Source organism: Mytilus californianus, unplaced genomic scaffold, assembly GCF_021869535.1.
Source record: "Mytilus californianus isolate M0D057914Y unplaced genomic scaffold, xbMytCali1.0.p SCAF_1, whole genome shotgun sequence".
Classification (NCBI taxonomy): Eukaryota; Metazoa; Mollusca; class Bivalvia; order Mytilida; family Mytilidae; genus Mytilus; species Mytilus californianus.
This window is the reverse complement of record NW_026262581.1, coordinates 61845880-61865890: the sequence shown is the minus strand read 5'-3', so window position 1 is coordinate 61865890 and position 20011 is coordinate 61845880. Positions and strand designations below refer to the sequence as shown.

The following is a 20011-nucleotide window of genomic DNA, read 5'->3' as shown; positions in this document are numbered from 1 at the left end:
TAAGGATACTTTTTGCATTATAGGTTAACAAAATAGATATTTTTAATTCTTTTAAACACTTCCAAGCAGATTTTGGAATTATTCAAAGGAAAGTCATCCCCAAATTGGCTGCAAAGTTCAGTGAGGCAAAAACAATTACAGTAGGCATATTTTGCAACTTTTATTTTATAAACTTCTCATGTATTTCATTTTTTTTTCGTTTAAAGGAGTGCACATCAATTGATAAGATATTTGCAGAGTGTTTTCTTTTCTTTTAAATTTTCACAAAAAATCTAATGACCAAAATAGATTGGAAGATATTAAGCCTACAGGTATGAAAAATGTCAGGTCATTTGTAGCAATAATCCAATCATTTCCATATTTTTGTCTAATAGGTGAAATTCCTTTTCTAAAAATTATTTTATCTAGATCCAAATTGTTTCAATAACCCCATTTTATAGTTATATAGCCCTATTTGTCTTCTTAATTTAAAGCCCTTATCAGACTCTGATTATCATCATTTTCTTGGTAGGGCAAATTCTTTCTTGAAGTGCCTTTTGACTGTTGCCACTCATAATTTGTCATGATTTGAATATTATGTGATATATTTTTATTCCGATTTACATACATGTATAAGGAGTTGTGATAAAAGCTTTCGTGTGTTATAGGATATTAAATCATGAATTGTAAATAATAAAACATGTTGTGCAGTCATGTTAAATTTTCTAGATTTGTTATTCTTTAAGTTTATATACTTAAAAAAAGGAACTTATCGCGTGACAGATCAGTGTTGGGGGCAGCTTCAAATTTTAAAAAAAAGTTTATGATTTAGTCTAACAGGCGATACTGATAAGTTTATTCTTATTCTTATATCTTACAAACTGTCCATGACAATGGTATATACTATTGTATACTATAGTTTGTGGATAAGGTCTATTGCAATAGAAGTATGCTGTAAGCTGTCTCTAGTCATACACTGTCTTGTGTCCTTCGACCCCAATGACCTTAGATGTTCCACAGTAACCGAGTTGGTGTAAGTTACCTGATCTTTTTCATTGTTCTAACTTACCGCTGGATTGACAACAACACTTTAGTGGACTGCAAGTTTTATTGTGTCGACTAGTTACGCTGATTAGATCGGCGTCTTCAGGACAATTATATAGAAATTACAATCCCTGAAGTATAAAAAAATGGTATCTAAATTTTAATGTCATAATGTGTTTACTCCATTATTTTTGTTGTTCCTGGTTACCAATGTATGAATGAAATGAAAAAATTACAAATTTCTTCCTAATTTGGACAACACTTTTAGGGCACACCTCTACCACTTCGACTGGCTTCCCTTTGGCCAGAGGTACTACTTCCAATCGCGTTGGGAATGCCGTAAAGTGGTTTACCGTCGCAAAATTTCTAGGCAATTTCGGAATGATACCATGCAGTCCACTAAAGTGTTGTTGTCAATCCAGCGGTATTTTATTTATTTATTTTTATTGACAACCCTGCATACCATCGGGTATCCTCTTTAGTGACTCAACCTTCACTTCACCACAAAGGCGTTGGTTCAGCAGCTTCTTATTCTTATTGTTCTAACTTGTATAATATGGTGTCTCTTTCTCATGCCACTATTTCAATTGTAATGTATTGTAACAATTTTTGGGGTTCCTGTATGTATATTCTACAGGTGTGCTAGTTAAGGTCACCTTGACATACATTACAGCAGGCTTTCCAAAATAAGTTTTTCACTTCCTTCACATATCTTTTATTTTTAGACCAAAATCATTTTTCATACAAATTAAATTTTTTTCTAAGACAAAAGGTTAGTTATACATTCTGTGGAGTCAAAGCTTTTGGAATGACATTGTGTCTAGCTTCAAAGTGTGAAATTACAAAAAAAACCTCAGATTTTCTAAGAAAAAAGTTCGTGTTCTGATCCAGTGTATTACTGGTGTGACTTCGTAAATGTAAATAAGCCTCCTGGATTGTTGTAAGATACGGTATATATGTAACTATCAGATAGCAGAGGAAATCTTTACATCTTCAAGTGTTCCTCATATAAATTGTCTCCTAAAAGTCAATATTTACACATACTTGATTTAACAAAGAAAATGGATATGTACAGCTTTTATACTCCTCAAAATTGTGAAATGTTCTCCCCTTTTTTTAGACGCTGGGTTTCAAGGATTGTGAAATTTGATCAAATAGTATAATGTGAAAAAAAAAGATGCAGAATATTCCAGGGGGACATTCATAACTCATAAGTCTAAGAGAAACTGGCAAAGTAATGGAAATAAATACCAAAAAGACAAACAAGTCTACAAATCTCTACTTAGAAAACTAGAAACTAAGCAAAACAAACCCCACCAAAATCCAGTATTGATCTAGGGTTATCCGTAAGTGTTGGATTGAGTTTGGGATTCTTGATTTCCTTTGAAATATTACTTGAGGAGAACATAAAAATGAATTGGGCATTTAATGCAGAGCACTAATAATTTGTTGTTTATTGCCTTTGTTACAATGAAAATTCAGAATTTTGATATTTCAAGGCCAGAATAATGAGAATTATTGATTTTACAAAACAACTTTTTATTTTTAGTACATTAAATTCTATAATGGTATAAGTTATTTACCATGTTCATGTAAGTGCCAATTTGTGATTTTGGAATTGACTGTATTTTCCTTAATTTCCTTAAGCTTTGATCAATCTTTTTGAGTGAATACTATCATTGACAATTGATAATCCTTGCTATTAAAGACTTTGCACAGAAGTATGATGCGTTAATTGGGTCTGCAATAAAATCCTCCAAAATAAAGTTGCTACAAATTAATTAAATGGTACAGAGTCTTTATATAACTTAAGTTTAATATAAACTTGCCATTAAAAAACCCAAAGCTGGCTAAAATGAAAAGCAGCAGGGAATGGGATTTAAAAACTTCATCTATTAATTTTTCAAATTTTTTAGCTTTTTTTTTTAAATGTATTGTCTTTTATTTATAGTAAATTTTATTGATGTATGGCATCGGAAGAATGGTATATATAACATTTTTTTTTTCAAATTCAGAAATGTTTTGATTAACTCTAAATGTTATAAAACTTTGCTTGATAAAGGGAGATAACTAGGATATTTAGTTTTATTAAGGAATGTTCAGAAAATATGTCAATTTCATTATGTAGCAAGAAAACAAGTAGAATTATCCTATTTTTTTTCTGAAAACATTTGATAAGAGCAAACTTGTCATATTTTATTTTAAAACTCTATGATTTAGCTTTCTTTCTATTCATATTCACATAATATTTTTCTTTACATGTATATAATCCTTACAAAATGTGTCAACTTTGGACCCCCTGTAGGTTGAAAACAAACTCTGTGACCTGAACACACTATTATATTTCTGAAAATAGCAGGATATAAAGTACATTTTGGCAATGAAAAAGTCTTTCATTTTCTGTTTTCGGTAAATCCCCTTACTACTTTAAAGCATATTACTGTCCTCCGAATTAGACATACATTACATTCATTTTTCATCAGTTAGAAAAAAAAAGTGAATTGCTGTCATTTAGGGTCTTTAGTAAAAAACTTCTATTCCTTGAGATTTGTTTTACATACCTGTAATTGGTTTGAACTTATTATGGGATGTTAGCAATCTGATTTAAATACAGATCCTGTTTCCACGCTTCACTTAACAAGGATCCAACAAGGCTCTCGTTCTACTTTCTGTTTTACTACAGATCCCTGTAAGTAAATATTTTAATCAGATTTGGATATATGTACTTGTATGTAATTTTTTTTGGTACCATGTGAACAGATTAAGCAGAATTATTATATAATATCATATTGCATGTAGGAGTATAGAGCAGTCTCATTCACACAAGAACAATACACCACTGACAGTATTCAATTCATAGTTATCCATGCAAAAATATTAAATATGTATAATATTGTATCATTGCTTACAATTAGTTTTTATATGAAAAATTTAATCATAGTCGATGACATGAAAATTTGTGCTACCTTCTTTATTAAATTGGCATAATATTAAAACATGGTGCAATTTTTAGTGTTGAATCAAATGATTCACACGCTATAAATCAGCACTATTTAATAGATAACGAAGTCTCCAATAAGTATAAATTTTGGCAAACAGTCATTGTTACATTGTTAAAATATAAAGTGCAAAATATATGTCAAGACAGAAAAACTGAACCGTTGTGTATTGTCTGAGTTTGGATTTATACTAGGATTAAACTTTTATAGTGTCTAATCTGGAGAAATAAGTACTTACTAAATACCCAAATATGTATTAATGGTACTATATTTAAATTTAGGATTTTCTTGACAATAAATTGTATTGTAAATGTAGGTGTTTTCTTTATATACCAGGTTTCACTTTGTTAAAACAAATTTTTAATGACACCCAGAAGTGAATGTTTGCCCTACTTAGCTGTCAATACAGAATGTTCATAAAAACTGTCAACATTTTATTAAAAAAAAATCAACAACATAAATATTGGTATAAAATTGACAACAATTTAAAGGCTTTTGTTATTCTGAATTCTGAGTTACTTTAAGGAAGGATGTTTAAATTTGTTTCAGACCCCAGGGCCCAGGCCATAAAAATTTCAAGCACGATTATTGTACTCGGACTCAAAAATCAACCACACTAAATACTAGATTTGGTGTTTCGAGCACACATTTTGTACTCTGAGTACTGAGTAAAGTTTTGCAACTGAGGGCACTGGGCTACGGTGTCAGTTATTAAAAGTCATTCATGTTTTCTTATGACTAAGGGTAATCAGTTCAGTTTTAGCCTGAAAATGGTTGAAGCTACTGAAAGAATAAATTGTCAGATAAGTATAGGACAGTATAAGTGACCATTTATTTAACAATTAGATTGTTTATTTTGACTATACAAGTAGTAGATAGCAACATCAATTAATGGGATACCTTGAATTGTATAAAAAAATTCAGAAAGCTTGGAAACTTAGGAATCTTTTTGAAGAGTTGACCCACAACAAAGGGAAATAACTGTGAATGTTACCATATATAAACTGTGGCCTGTCAAGTGTCAGTTTCATGTTTATAAATGTCAATTATATGTCAGCTGATATTTTTTCAATAAACTGTAGTAAATTGTCTTTAAAAGTATTCAATGATTAAGCGTTTCTTACAAAAATCAATGATTTTTCCTTAGTTCCCTATCTATGTACTGCGATTATAGGATGTTATCTTAGCCTTTCTACAGTGTAAATAAAAGTATGAATGATTGCTTCATACATGGATTTCATGACTAAACAAAAAAGAAAAAATCCCCAAACAACAAATCTTTCTGAGTTGATACCTTAATATTTATGCTGAGCTCATAAGCAAAAGAGGTTTGAATTCCTCGAAACAGCTACTTCCCACACAGAGTATCGATCAAGTTTTAAGCATATTTATTTTTATGAAACTTTCTTGCAAACCAAGAATCCATAATGGTTGTATATATATGTAAAAAAAGTTGTTTGAATAATAATACAGGTCTTTGTAGTCTTTCTGTTCAAAGTTGATTGTTCATATACCGGTAAGTTCATTTTATTGAGTTTCCGCTGAATAATACACCTTATGTTTGGACTCTTACTCATTTAACACCAAATTAAGATAAAGAATCATGGTGACAAATAGTCCTGGCTTCTTTCATGTCTGGATCGTAGTTGACTGGAGTTATTGGTCTTCTGTAATCCATTTTACAATTATAAACTTAAATTCCAAAAATTATAGTATTTTTGGCAAAGGGAAGCAACTACTAGATATGACCAACTGTATCCCTACCTATACAAACCTTATAAATGGAAAGGGCATGTCTTGATGATGTATATTATGAATTTTCATTATATAATCACCTATTTTGCAATCTCATTTTTGCCATAAATGTGTAATAAATGCACTTAATGGTCAAAATGATTCTCAGATCTCACACAAATCACCATGCTCTTTTCCACTTGTTTTGTAAAGGCAGGGATACAGTTGTCCTATCTTGCAATTGTTTCCATTTTCAAAAAATTCTGAAATTGGAAACAGTGTATATAAAAGTGGACTATTTGGACTTTAAAAATTGACTTGTATCAGAAAGTTATAATGGTTTTAAAAATGTACATTTTAGAACAAGCTAGATTACATCAACAAAAACACCATGTGTAGGTAAAAGACAAAAACTGACAAATTCCTCTCTTTAAACAGGTTTGATAAATTGTGTTTTATTCTAAGTGAGAAGGCCACATGTTTAACTGTATTGAACATACAAGTCTAAAATTGAATAAAAAGAGAAAACAGGCTAATATGAAACTAAGGATATGATTGCCAATAAGACAACTATCCCCCAGAATTCAATTGACATGCATTTGATATATTTATTTGGTGCACTTATTTATGTGGGTGCAGTTTGTTGTTTGTTTTATTTCTCTTTATAATGTACATACGATATCAAATGTCTTCTCTTCCATGAAAGTACTTTATAAAGCTGTAAACAAAGATTTGCGCTATGACGTAAGAAATCATGCTGAAATAGATCACATTAGAGACGGTTTGTCATAAATTGATTTTGAACTAAAATTGCTTTAAATATTTATTTAATTTTATATTAAACATGCCCAGAGATGTCTTTGTCAATGATTGATAGTGATGATAAGTGTAGACAAACCCATGCCAGTTTTATGTAATTAATATATTGTTACAAATTTTTTATATGGCTTAGATATTTGGCTTTACAGAAGTATAAACCTGTTGTTATTTGTAAATTAGTAATTTGAATGGACGTGCAGAATTTCATTTCTATTGACTATGCTTTTGCCTATTCTGTTATCCGACATCTTTAAAAAAAACTTTTTTATTTTGCGTTTGTCCCTTTTTAGCTGACTAAGCTGAAATTTATTTTTAAAGATTTGTTGATGAACCAGTATTCATTTTAGAGTTTCTTCTAGTTTGACATGTTCCCCACATTTATAATCATGTTATTTTTCTACTCCCGAAAATAAATCACTTAAAAAAATTGGTTGGTTTAACAGTGATTTATTGCTAGTATACAGACATTTGTCTTAAGGTTCCATATTGATTTTATTTTCCATTTGTTTGAATGGGTCTAAAGCTAATTTCTGTACCTTGGTACATTTTCATGACTGTCAATATACAGATGAATGAAATGGGAAAATATAGTTAATTTGAGATTCGAAATTGTCCAAAATACTGCATGGGAATAATTTTATGATGCCAGTTACAATAGTATTAATTTACCGACTACTTAAAAGGTACCAGTTCAATAGATTTTTAAATAACAATGACTGCTGAAAAGGTACCTCCAAACACAGTTTAATTAGTATTGTTTGCTGAAAAGGTACCAGTCCGACAGCAATTCAAAGCACCAGTTAAACAGAGCATCATTCAAATCCTGCTGATTTGATTTGTCACAAATTTTCATTTACAGTGGATTCATTTTTTTCCATTGGATACCAAATTTCAAAGATTTTGTGGGTACAGCTAGTTAGGTGAACCACAAATCTAAATGTTCCAAAAAATTGCAAATTTTCCAAAGGGTTGTTTGGACAAAACCACAAAATCCAATATCCACGAAAAATGAAAGTTTTCCGCAATCCATACAATTGGTACCCATGAAAATAAATGAATCCACAGTAGCTTGATTTATCCTTTACTGCTGAATATTCAGTGGCAAATGTATCATTCAGATTCAGGAAATCCACGTCAAGTAAAACATGCACATTCATGCATGCATGCATACGGTTGCCTATAATTGCTAACATCCACTTCATTTGAACTTGGGTGGATAGTTGTCTCATTTGGCAATCATACCACATCTCCTTATTTTTATATACATGACAGTTAATTATCATTGATATGGTAACTTAACATCAGGGAAACAAAACTAAATTATACAGTGTCATACAGTTTGCTTTTTATGTTTTGTTAATACATTGAACATCTCTCAATACATCATTGTCAATATAATAGAATTTTATGCGACTGTCATACAAGCAAGAGGTTTGGCTAGCTATAAAACCAGGTTTTATCCACCATTTTCTACATAAGAAAATGCCTGTACCAAGTCAGGAATATGACAGTTGTTATCCGTTCGTTTGATGTGTTTGAGCTTTTTGAGTTTTGAGATTTTGCCATTTGCTTAGGGACTTTCCATTTAGAATTTTCCTCAGAGTTCTGTATTTTTGTTATTTTACTTTTCATTATCTGAATTTTCTCAATAAGCATGATTTTTTAAAATTTTTTGCCAAATAAATGGGAAAAAAAATCAAACAAAAAAAAAACCCAAACATATTTATATAATAGACTGATTGTTTATTTTCAGAACAATGAATGGTTTGAATAACAGTGGTCAGATGGGCCCTCCTAAAGGGACAAATATACCAAGACTAACTATCCAAGCCGACACACCTGTACCTTCTTCTAACAGTAATACTCCTGTTCCAGCTTTAAATCAACAGCAAGACAAAACTAGTATAGCATTACCAGCACTATCTTCCAACAGAAATGTCATCAACTCGGGAAAACCTACTCAAAACGGCACTACGCAGAAGTTTGCCCCATCTCGCAACTCGTGTCCACCAGGCAGCTTCTTTAATAATCAGAGACAGCTTAAATCAGGTAACTCTAAGTCAAAATATATCATAGTCTTGAAATCTGAATTTAAAATATGAACGTATAGTTGAACCACAAATTTAAAAGTTCAACGAAATTGAAATTTCTATAGGCATGTATTCAGACTTTGGCTAGAGGTATATGGGGAGGGTTGAGATCTCACAAAACATGTTTAACCCCACCACATTTTTGTGCCTGTCCCAAGTCAGGAGCCTCTGGCTTTTATTAGTCTTGCATGTTTTTTTTAATTTTAGTTAATTTATATGTTTTGGAGTTTAGTGTGACATCCATTTTCACTGAACTAGTACAGAATTTTTTTAGGGGCCGGCTGAGGACCACCTCTGGGTGCGGGAATTTCTCACTGCATTGAAGACCCATTGGTGGCCTTCGGTTGTTGTCTGCTCTTTGGTCAGGTTGTTGTCTCTTTGACATATTCCCCATTTCCATTCTCAATTTTATTTGGCAAATATCAATGAAAATACGATTTTTCCTCAATCCACAAAAATTAGTACTCATGAAAAATATATGAATCCACAGTATACAGCTTTTGCCTATTTTAACATATGCAACTGAGTTGTTGTTAGTGGTGTTACCTGAAAATAAAGCTTCCTTTTCTCTTGGAGTCTGAAATCTTCATGATAATATGGAACTGAAATATGGATTATCTGACTGGTCAAGGCTTTTCTTCCTTCATTTACAACAACCAGGTGATAACTTTTATCATCTGACTATTGTAAATGAAAGGAGAAAAGTCTTGCCTAGTACCTACCGTATGAGGGCTTTATAGCCAGTCAATGTTAAGTGGTAATATTCATTGTTTTTTACTAGAGACCTATAAATCAGAGAAGACTAACAGAATATAAAATGTTCTCATTTAGAATAAAAGTTGTGGATTGCATTTTAAAACAGTTCCAAACTAAGGAAGCAGTAATTATTCTGACGAACATTGTTTAATTGCCTTGTAAGGTGAATTACCTGTTAAAAGGCTCTGCTTTGAACAATCTGATTTGTTATATTGATTTTAGCAGACTGCCATCGTAAATCTTTTTTATATCGATTTTCCGAGTACGTGTATGACATGTTGTCCTAGTGTAATAATATTGCTCCTGTACTTCTTGTCCTTGGTCAGATTATTTTCTTCCTTCTTTCAATAATTGAAGATAATGAACACCTTTTTGTAGAGATGAAAATTCCTAACAGACTTAGAGGTGTCATGAATAGATTTGTAGCATATCTTATTGGCTCAGAGCAATCATGCTATCAATCACAATTCAACCTTTTGTTGGCTTCTAGAATTTGATAAAAGTTGATCTTTGACCATTTGAATATACATGCAAAGAATGTTTTATCTGAGGTTTTTTGAAAAAGAAAAAAATTAGAATAAACTATTTTTCTCTTAAAAACAAATCATTTTTGTTTAATCATCTACCATTTCTTCAGACATAAGGTGCTATGGTGTGTACATGCACAGAACACTGTACTGAAAGCCTTTACAGTGCATATATATATATATATGTATACATGTATTGTTTGAACATTTTGATATAAAGTTTTTTTTAAATATTTAAATAAGCAATTTTTTTGTTGAAATCTGATTTTCCTAGAGGACAAGGAGTGCTGATTTTTATACAAATCATTTTTTAAAGTATTATTTTTCGCAGGTGAAAAACACGTTCAGATTTAAACAAACTCCACGTTTTTTACAGTGTTGTTACTATTGTATCATATCAGTTAGATCTTTTTTGAAATTAATTTACAAGCATAATGGATAAAAAAAGATCAAATGATTCTAGATCTTATGTAATATAAACTTATTCAAAAGGACTTGCCAGATGAATCTGAATTGATATTGGAAAATATAAAAATATACATCATGGATAATTTAGCAATTTATCATTTTAAGTAGTAGTTTAATAATGGTATTTAGCCATTGTGCAATCCTTTTTTAGATTCTTAAAAGTACATGATTATTTTTATGTTTATTAAGCTGAAATTTGGCTCATTTTTAAAGGGAGATAACAAAGAAAAACATCAGATTTTAATTCAGCTGTATAAAGTAGCCTTTAATCAAGTTTTTGTTGGAATAATCAAAATTTTCTGTTTCAGTGTATTTATTCCAAAGTCAGAGTAAATATTAAAACAAGATCATATAAGTGTTTTAAGTACCAGCTCTTTATAGAAACACTCCTGTGAAATTTCTTTCGTTGTCCATGTCAAGTTGTTTTTATCAATTTTAAATCTGTTGTTAATTAATTTGAATTTTTCTGTGTACACATTTCAAATTGAATGTTTACTTCTTTTAATTCTTTGACAGAAGTGAACAAACTGTGCCTTTCAAATTGATGTTTATTCTATTTTTGTTTGCTAGGATTATATTTGAGGGACATGTTTTAAGTTCAAATGAGTTTGTATCATCAAAAATATGTCTTAAAAGAAAATATTGACCAGTTGACATATTAGTTATGGCATTTAATGGTCTCATGGTCTATTTCAAGAGCAGATATATATGTCTCTGAGCACACAAGGGGTATCAGTACCGTATCACTCTACAGTTTTGTTAGGAATTCTTATAAAGTACATGTACTGTCAAATTCAATTTAATTATAGTTGAAATGAACAATTTATTAAATAACAGATTTAGTAACAGAATATTAAAAATAAGTTTAAAATATTGTTAACAATGGTCATATTTAACCTCTCCCTCTGAGTGTTACTTATTTAGTATTATTTGGTACTAAGCAGTCAGATACTAAGGTGTCAAAGTTTATTAAACTTACATGTAATAGATACTTTTATTATTTTAAAATAACTTTCATCTTTATAATAACTGTATCATATTGTGTAAATCAAACAATATGAATATCGTTTTTGTTTTGTTTATCAAACAATGGCACCTTAAAAAAACTTAAAGTGTGAATAGCAACAGTGTCAATAATAAATACAATGTTTTCTGTCTTATCCAAGGATATACACTTGCTAGCTCTAGTAGTAAGTGGTACCAGTCAGTAGCACTATTCAGTGACTAGAAAATATCAACTATCATTAACAAAAAGTCATGAAAATAATAATAAAATTAACAATAACCAAACAAAACAAAAATAAATAAATCTAAAAAAATTAGAAACCAAACAAAACATAAACAAAAAGCTGTATTCTACAAAACTGCCATCCATCTTAAACCCATTTTTTTAATGGACTGTCAGATCATAAAGAGACTTAATTTTCTAATCAATAAGCTATTATTTGAAAATAAAGTGATCCTGTCATAGTTTTCTCAGAATTGATCCTATATGTTTGTCAGGCAAGTCATTTTTCCTTTAAAAAAAAAGTTCAGTGACATAATTACAGTATTTCCGCTTATTATGGTAATAGTACTTAAAGGGAAGAGAAAACAATATTTCTCAATGTCATTATGACCATGAATATACATCCTTGTTGTTGAAACAATATACTTCGCATTTAAAAAAACAACAACAAAATATGCATGAGAAATTTAGAAAATGTGATAATTAGTTGGCGTATGGAGTAATTTAAAAGTCCGCATTCTTCATCAGTGGCTCTTTTCACAAAAAATCTTACCACTAAAATCGATCATAAGTTATACTGAAATGTTCATGACTTACAAGTATTTTTTCTCGTAAGAATTTTTGTGAAATTTGTCCAGGCCTTTTAAAGTCATTCTCCAACAATGTTCCTACAACGATGTAGTTCCAAAGAAAAAAATCAAAAAATTAAGATGTAATGGTGATTAAATTTTGTTTCAGGTATGACTGCACTTTATCAGTGCATGTGTTAATATCAGGTGTAGGATCAATACAGATTTCCTGAAACAAGCTTATTTCCTTCAATTATTTTCAATGGTATAGGGTTAATGTTTACATAGTAAAAAATAGAATAGAGATTTCTGATAAAATCCTCAGATCAAAGTTACCACAATGTCTATATTGGAATGTTGATTTCAAAATTAGCTTACATTTTGTATTTGTACAATTAACCTTGGTCATGAAGTCTCAGGTCAGTAGAGATAAGGTTTTAACACCATTCTCTAACAATAAGTAAAATATCTTTTTAGTCAGTCTTAGAATAAATTGAGTCAAAAAGAATGAGCAAGCCTGTCTATAAAAGGCTTTGGTGTGGCACAGCTATTATTATTACACACCAATAGAGAAGTTTGCAAAAGGCTTTTCTTGAATATTTTCATTGTGAAATAACTGTCCACCCATTAAAATGTTGACTAATAACATACTGACCCAAAAATCATTGCCTAGATCATAAAACAAATTTTTGATAACCAAGGTATGATAGAATCAAAATAAGAACATTAAAGCTTATATTCGAGTAGCCATGATATATGTTTAGATATAATGAGCACACGTCATGATATACAGCAAATAATTTAAATTTGATGAATAGAAAATAAAAAAAAACTGTAACATGTAGACAATACATCTGTATGTTTCCTCTTTAAATGTTTCAGTAACATTGATCTTTCTATGTATCTATTTACAGACTTGAATGGCAGTAATCTTGGACCTATGTGCTTTAGTTTGAATCCACGGAACAGAGATGGTGGAAACTTCAGTCACAATGTCAACGCATTCAACACAACAAACAATCAAAACAACACTCTTTTACGCCCTACAAGTAGAATGGAAAATGCCACGCCTACACCAAGTGACATCTCTAGCATAAGCTGCACACCACGCAACGGACCACAGACTCCGAGACAAACAGATCGAGCACAGACACCATTGAATAATGAAAAAGAACATGTTTTTCTGGAACCCTTCCCAGTCAAGCAAGAGTGGAATCCATATAAACCACTACCACAGGTTCACAATGGAAATAATCACCATGGCAACATCAATGGCCATAGTAACAATTCCAATGGATCTGTATCTGGAAGTGAATTTTCCCATGGTGTTACAGGAAGTGCGACATGTTCCCTGTCACCATTCCAAAACATGGATTCTTCTCCGTCAAATTCATTATACACAGCAAGTCCACGGCACTCAGCTGTGAGAACACACGGACAGAAAAGAGCTTTATCAATCTCACCGATTGGGCCTGATGGTGTTGACTTGTATTCTTTGATTAGAACATCACCAACATCACTTGTAGCCTATATTAATGGCTCACGTAGCTCTTCAACAAGTGCTTCCCCACAGCCAATAAATCACCATGGCAACTTTGGACATGCCATTGCAAGTAAGATGCACAGATGTGGCTCATCTACAGTGAGTCCATTTTCTCATTCCGGTAATTCTAAACAGAGAATGTCACTCCATAGTGGTGGTTCTTTCAAGAGGGAACCAGAGTTTGGATTGCATGAGAATTTGTCTGACATGTTTTCCGATATTGTCAGCAATCAAATTGTTGTACAACAGAGCGATATTCCTATGGTTGAACAGAAGGCTTTCAGTGATATGCAAACATATGGAGCCCCACAATTCAACAATTTCATGTCCATGGGACAACAACAGCAACACAACATTCCAACAAGTATGGGAGGAAATATGTCAATGAGACCACCTCCATCTTATGACCAGGCTATCATTCAGGGTCAAAATACTATGCAGCCACAACAGCAAATGATGCAGACGCAAAATCAGAGGCCATCATTACCTCTACAACAGCAACAAAATTTCCCTCAGAACATTCCTCAACCTCATGTTGATAGTAATACAAATAATGTTATAAACAATAATAATATGATTAATGATCAAAATTATCAGAACAATAATGTTGACGATGGAGATCTTGATGAAAATGGTGAGAAACAAAATATATGTCGCTGGATCGACTGTAATCAAATTTTCAAGGAACAAGATGAACTTGTACGTCATTTAGAAAAAGCCCACATTGATCAGCGAAAAGGAGAAGACTTCACATGTTTTTGGGCTGGTTGTCAAAGGCGATATAAACCTTTTAATGCCAGATACAAATTACTTATACACATGCGTGTACATTCAGGGGAAAAACCAAATAAATGTACTGTAAGTATTATTCTTTACTTGTTACATAGATGGTATCTGTTTAATCTTTTTATACTAAGTTATGCAGTTTTCCATTATGCCTTCCATTTCCATTTTGTGGTGGCATGCTCACATCGAGTGCAGGAAACTGTGGGTTCAATCCACAGCAGGGTTAAACCAAAGACTTGAAAATGATATTTTCAGCTTCTAGCATTTAGAAGTTAAGACTGGTTGGCTCAGAGTCGGGATAATGTGCTGGGTAGAATGACATGATTTCTTGGGGTTACCTTTTGAACAAGCATGTAAAACATCCGGCTCAGTTTGTGGGTCTTGTACAAAGCAGAGTTCATTTTAATGCACATTAACATGTTCTTGTTCTGATTATGACCTGATATGCATGTAATATTTGCCACTGGATGTTAAACATCAATTAATCGTCATCATCATCAATTTCTATTTCCTTCTTTATTTTCTGAGTATCTTTAAAAGCTTAACTTTGGACTTAATCACAAGTTTCTGAATGTTTACCTGTTAATTTAATGTAAGCAATAAAAAGGTACCGGTAAGTTCTGTAAATCAAGCCAGTTACACTTTCCTATATGTACGGAAATTATAGAATACTTGAGAAGTTGTCTTTTTTCACTTTTTTTGTGCTTTTTTCAAGTTGTTCTAACAAAAAGTGTTCAAATCTTCTGTTCAGAGCTATTTTAACAAAAAATGGTAATGAAAGGGTCAGAAAACTGCTTGAACAAAGGATATATCCTACAGGAGATTAGGTGAAAGCTATAAAAGATAACTCAAAACTCATATAGGTTTCAAACTGTTGTTAAAGTTTTGACACTTCTGCATCTATTCTTTAACTGGATAAAACTTGGTCCTATTGTATAATTTAGATCTGATTATTAAGAAAGCCAATGAATAGTAATGTTCATAAAGTGAGTGATACAGACCAGGACGTGCCTTTAATATATTTTTATGCCCCTGCCTTAGCGGTGGGGGCATTAAGTTTTACCCTTGTCCGTCTGTACATACGTAGGTCCGTCCGTACGTCCCATAATTGGTTTCCGTTCTCTAACTTGAGTTTGCCTCAACCAAATGTTATGAAACTTATACATAATGCTTATTACCACAAAACACAGATCAAGTTTGAATTTTGGTGGCGTCACTTTAACCGTTCTAGAGTTATGCCCCTTTATAAAAGGAAAAATTGCAAAATTTTTATTTTCTTCTAAATATCAGGTAATTTTTAAAATTGGAGATATCTTCCTTTGTCCATGATTATAGTTGAATCAACTACAATCAATGCTTTATACAATGCAATGTTTAATTTTGACTTCCACCGATAAAACACAGATCAAGTTGAATTTGGGTAGTGTCACTTTAACCATTATCGAGTTATGCCCCTTTATAAATCGAAAGATTGCAAAATTTTTAGTTTCCATTCTGTAACTTAAGTTTGTCCCAACCAAACATTATGAAACCTATACACAATATTCATTACCACAAAACTAAGATCAAGTACAAATTTTTGTTTCTGTTTTCTAACTTAAGTTTGCCTCAACCAAATGTTATGAAACTTGTACACAATGCTTATTACGACATAATACAGATTAAGTACGAAATTTGGTGGCGACTCTTTTACCATTCTTGAGTTATGTCCCTTTATAAACATAAAAATTGCTGAATTTTTCGTCTCCGTTCTCTAACTTTAGTTTGTCTCAACCAAATGTTATAAAACTTATACATAACCATTCTAGAGTTATGCGTGTTTACAAACAGAAAAATTGCTGAATTTTTAGTTTCTGTTCTCTACTTAAGTAAGCCTCAACCAAATGTTATGAGACTTACACACAATACTTATTACCACAAAACTCAGATCAAGTTCAAATTTGGGTAGCGTCACTTTTACCGTTCTTCAGTTATGTCCCTTTATAACTATATGATATGCAAGTGGGGGCATCATCTGTGTCCACATGTGGACACTATTCACATTTATTTTTTATTTCGTTTTTATAAATATGGAATTAGCCAGGTTTTTGTAGATTTAAAAATAGTATTGGAAATATCCAGAAATACAACTTTTAATGAAATTACTTTTGCTTTTATTTAAAAGATCTGATCATGCAACACAGTAAAACAAAATAATTAGAGATCAACAAGTAAATAGATAATTGAAACTTTTTGAGCATACACGCATATTAACCTTAGAACATTCAAAAGAATCATAATTGCGGAAAAATATACCTTTTATTCATGAAAGAAATGCTTTTTCCATGCTACAGTTATTTTCTATAGTATGCACAATGATTTAAATAGATATTTTTTGTTAACGGTTAAATAATTTTTTTCAAAATTGGTCATAATAACTTGGGCGTGATTTCTTTTTCTATTGATTACATGATAATTGAGATATTATAAGAATTAGAAACATGGCATATATTTGTAAAGAAAAGAACATAGTTCTGTGTTTTATTGTAAAATAATCTTTTAAAATTCATATTTACTAAATCCATTTTCATTTAATTATAATCTTGTATATATATATATATATATATATATATATATCAACCAAAGTTTAAAATTGTTCAATACAAGTAAAAAGTGTAAAGAATGACCTATTTAAGAAAAAGTTATTAATTGTTTCACTATTATTGTCTTTTGTAGGGACATGTGTAATATTTTTTTGTAAATTTGCTATTTAGAGTAATTATACCCACATTATATTATTTATGGTTTTCAAATGACTCGATCGGGTTCTGTATAATAGATGTTTTCAAAACTAATGAAAGAGAGCATAATTCAAAAACAGTCATATAAAACAAATACTAATTGCAAGCTGTCATTTGGTATCTGAAATGCAGTCATCTTGATATTAAATAGTTGTTTGTTTATCTGAATCCGTAAATAATTTTTAAACAATAAGTGCTATCAGCCATCTTAAAAAATGAATGAGTAATGAATAGAGTTTTCAATCTGTCAGTTTAATCGCTAACGACAATTAGTTCAAAAATGATTTGGTCATTTAAATTACATGTATTTTGTGATAATGATGTAAAAAATCTTTGGTATTGCCCTGACTGACACCAGTATCAAGTCTTAAATCAAATCAAGATCGTGGTAGTGTACTTAAGTAAACATACTATATCAAATTCACCAAATCCTTGAATTTATATGAAGTCATGATTAATGTCAATACATGTTATTGTACTGGATGGTCATGAAACAAATTTCATAAAGTACATTTTGGTAATGTGATGAGAATAAAGCCTCCAAACCAGGACATAACATGAACAAAAAGGCTTTCAATCTTTGTTCTGGGAATTCTTTGTATTTGTTTTTCAAATTTTTTTACGAGGCTAAGTTAAAAACATAATAATTTATGGAAAGGATAACAGAAATTTAGAAAAATATTGGACAGTGCAACATCAACCATTCATTATATGCACTAAATATGCATCAACAATACCCTTAGCATCTATGTTCTTAAACTGTGAACAATACATATCATGTACAGTACCAGCCATTAAGCTGTATGAGAATATTCATTTATTACTACTGTTAAACAAGCAGATATCAAAGTATCTACCTAGTTCTTAGTCATAAGTGCTGTTAATAAAACATAATTAATGTTCATTACAATGTACTTACTTTTAGACATAAGTGCTATCAAGTTATCTACTTATTCATAAAAGCTATCTACTAAGAAAAATGTTATTTATATATTCATAAGTGCTATCAAGTTAGAAACAATTAATGTTATCTACTTATTCTTAAGTGCTATTTACTAAGGAATATGTTATTTTCATAGTTATAAGTGCTATCAAGTTAGAAACAATTAATGTTATCTACTTAGTTGTAAGTGCTTTTTATAAAGATGCACTGTTATCTACTTAGTCATAAGTCCTATCCATTTGAAACAATTAATGTTATCTACTTAATCATAAGTGCTATTTACTAAGGAATATGTTATTTTCATAGTTATAAGTGCTATCAAGTTAGAAACAATTAATGTTATCTACTTAGTTGTAAGTGCTATTTATAAAGATGCACTGTTATCTACTTAGTCATAAGTCCTATCCATTTGAAACAAATAATGTTATCTACTTAGTCATAAATGCTTTTAACTAAGTCACAGTTAATGTTTTCTTCTTAGTTTTATGTGCTTTTAACTAAGAAACAATTATTGTAATCCAGGGAATCTACTTAGTCTTAAGTGCAGTTAAATCAAAGTGAAGAAGCACTGAAAAGATAATAATTATCTAAAACAGGGAATCTCATTGGCACTCATACCACATCTTCCTATATCTAATCAATGGTTTTGATACTTCAATTTTTATACGACCGCAAAAACTTTGTGGGGGTTCAATTTTTTCTCATTTCAGATTTCAGAAATTAAAAAAAAAAATTCTTCAAATATTATTTTTTTTGCAAGAAAAAAGTGAGGGGGAGGGGGGGGGGGGGGGGGTCAATACGCAACAGCATAGTGTATTGCACAAAAGCAAAAAAAAAGGGGGGAAATTTTTTCTCATTTCAGATTTCAGAAATTAAAAGAAAAATTCTTCAAATATTATTTTTTTTTGTGGGGGGGGAGGTCAATTCGCAACAGCATAGTGTATTGCACAAAAGCAAAAAATTGAATATAAATTCAAATCATATAACCAATTCTAAGTTCTTTGACTACAGTTATTCTGTGTCAGAAACCTATTATGTGTCAAATATTTAATTACAATCCAAATTCAGACCTGTATCAAGCGCGAATATTGTGTCCATTTTTGCCCCAACTGTTCAGGGTTGGACCTCTGCGGTCGTATCCAGCTGCGCTCGGCGAAGCAATTTATTCAAATTTCGGTCAACTTTTATATGGATGTAGGTGTTTCCTGAATTCAAAACACTTTTTTCATGTGGAGTTTGCAAGCTCTACTAGCTCTACTAGCTTCTTTTTATTGTATTTGGTAGTAGCAATAAGTGTAAATTTGAGTTCTTAATCCTGGCACCTTAAATTAACAACTAGATTCAGAGGATTTAACCTTATATTATATACAGCTAGATTCAGTGGATTTCTCCTTAAGTTAACAGCTGGATTCATGGGATTTCTTTTAAGATTAACAGCTAGATCCATGGTATTTCTTTTAAGATTAACAGCTAGATTGATGTGATTTATTCTTAGATTAACAGCTAGATCCATGTGATTTATCCTAAGAATATCAGCTCGATTCAGTGGATTTCTTATAGATTCTCAGGTTGATATATAGTATTTACAAATTAATTACACCTTATCTAAGAATGCTGGATTTTGATTGGTTGATAGCCAGTGTATTTTTCACCAATTTACTTTTATCTAATGAATATCGTTCATTTTTTAACGGCGCCAGGGTATATGGAAAAGGATATGCCTTTTTTACCCTCTCTGCCATGGTA

General features: G+C 31.0%; 1 protein-coding gene across 2 annotated transcripts in view; it reads left to right on the top strand.

Annotated features, from left to right (window-relative positions):
* LOC127705538 (zinc finger protein GLIS3-like) overlaps window positions 1-20011 on the top strand; it is a 52344-nt gene that overhangs the window by 8522 nt on the left and 23811 nt on the right. For both annotated transcript variants that reach the window (XM_052209867.1, XM_052209874.1), the window contains exons 2-3: window positions 8329-8624; window positions 13128-14614. In XM_052209867.1, the coding sequence (XP_052065827.1) occupies window positions 8333-8624; window positions 13128-14614 (1779 nt within the window). In that variant the 5' untranslated portion in view covers window positions 8329-8332. The remainder of the gene's footprint in view (window positions 1-8328; window positions 8625-13127; window positions 14615-20011) is intronic.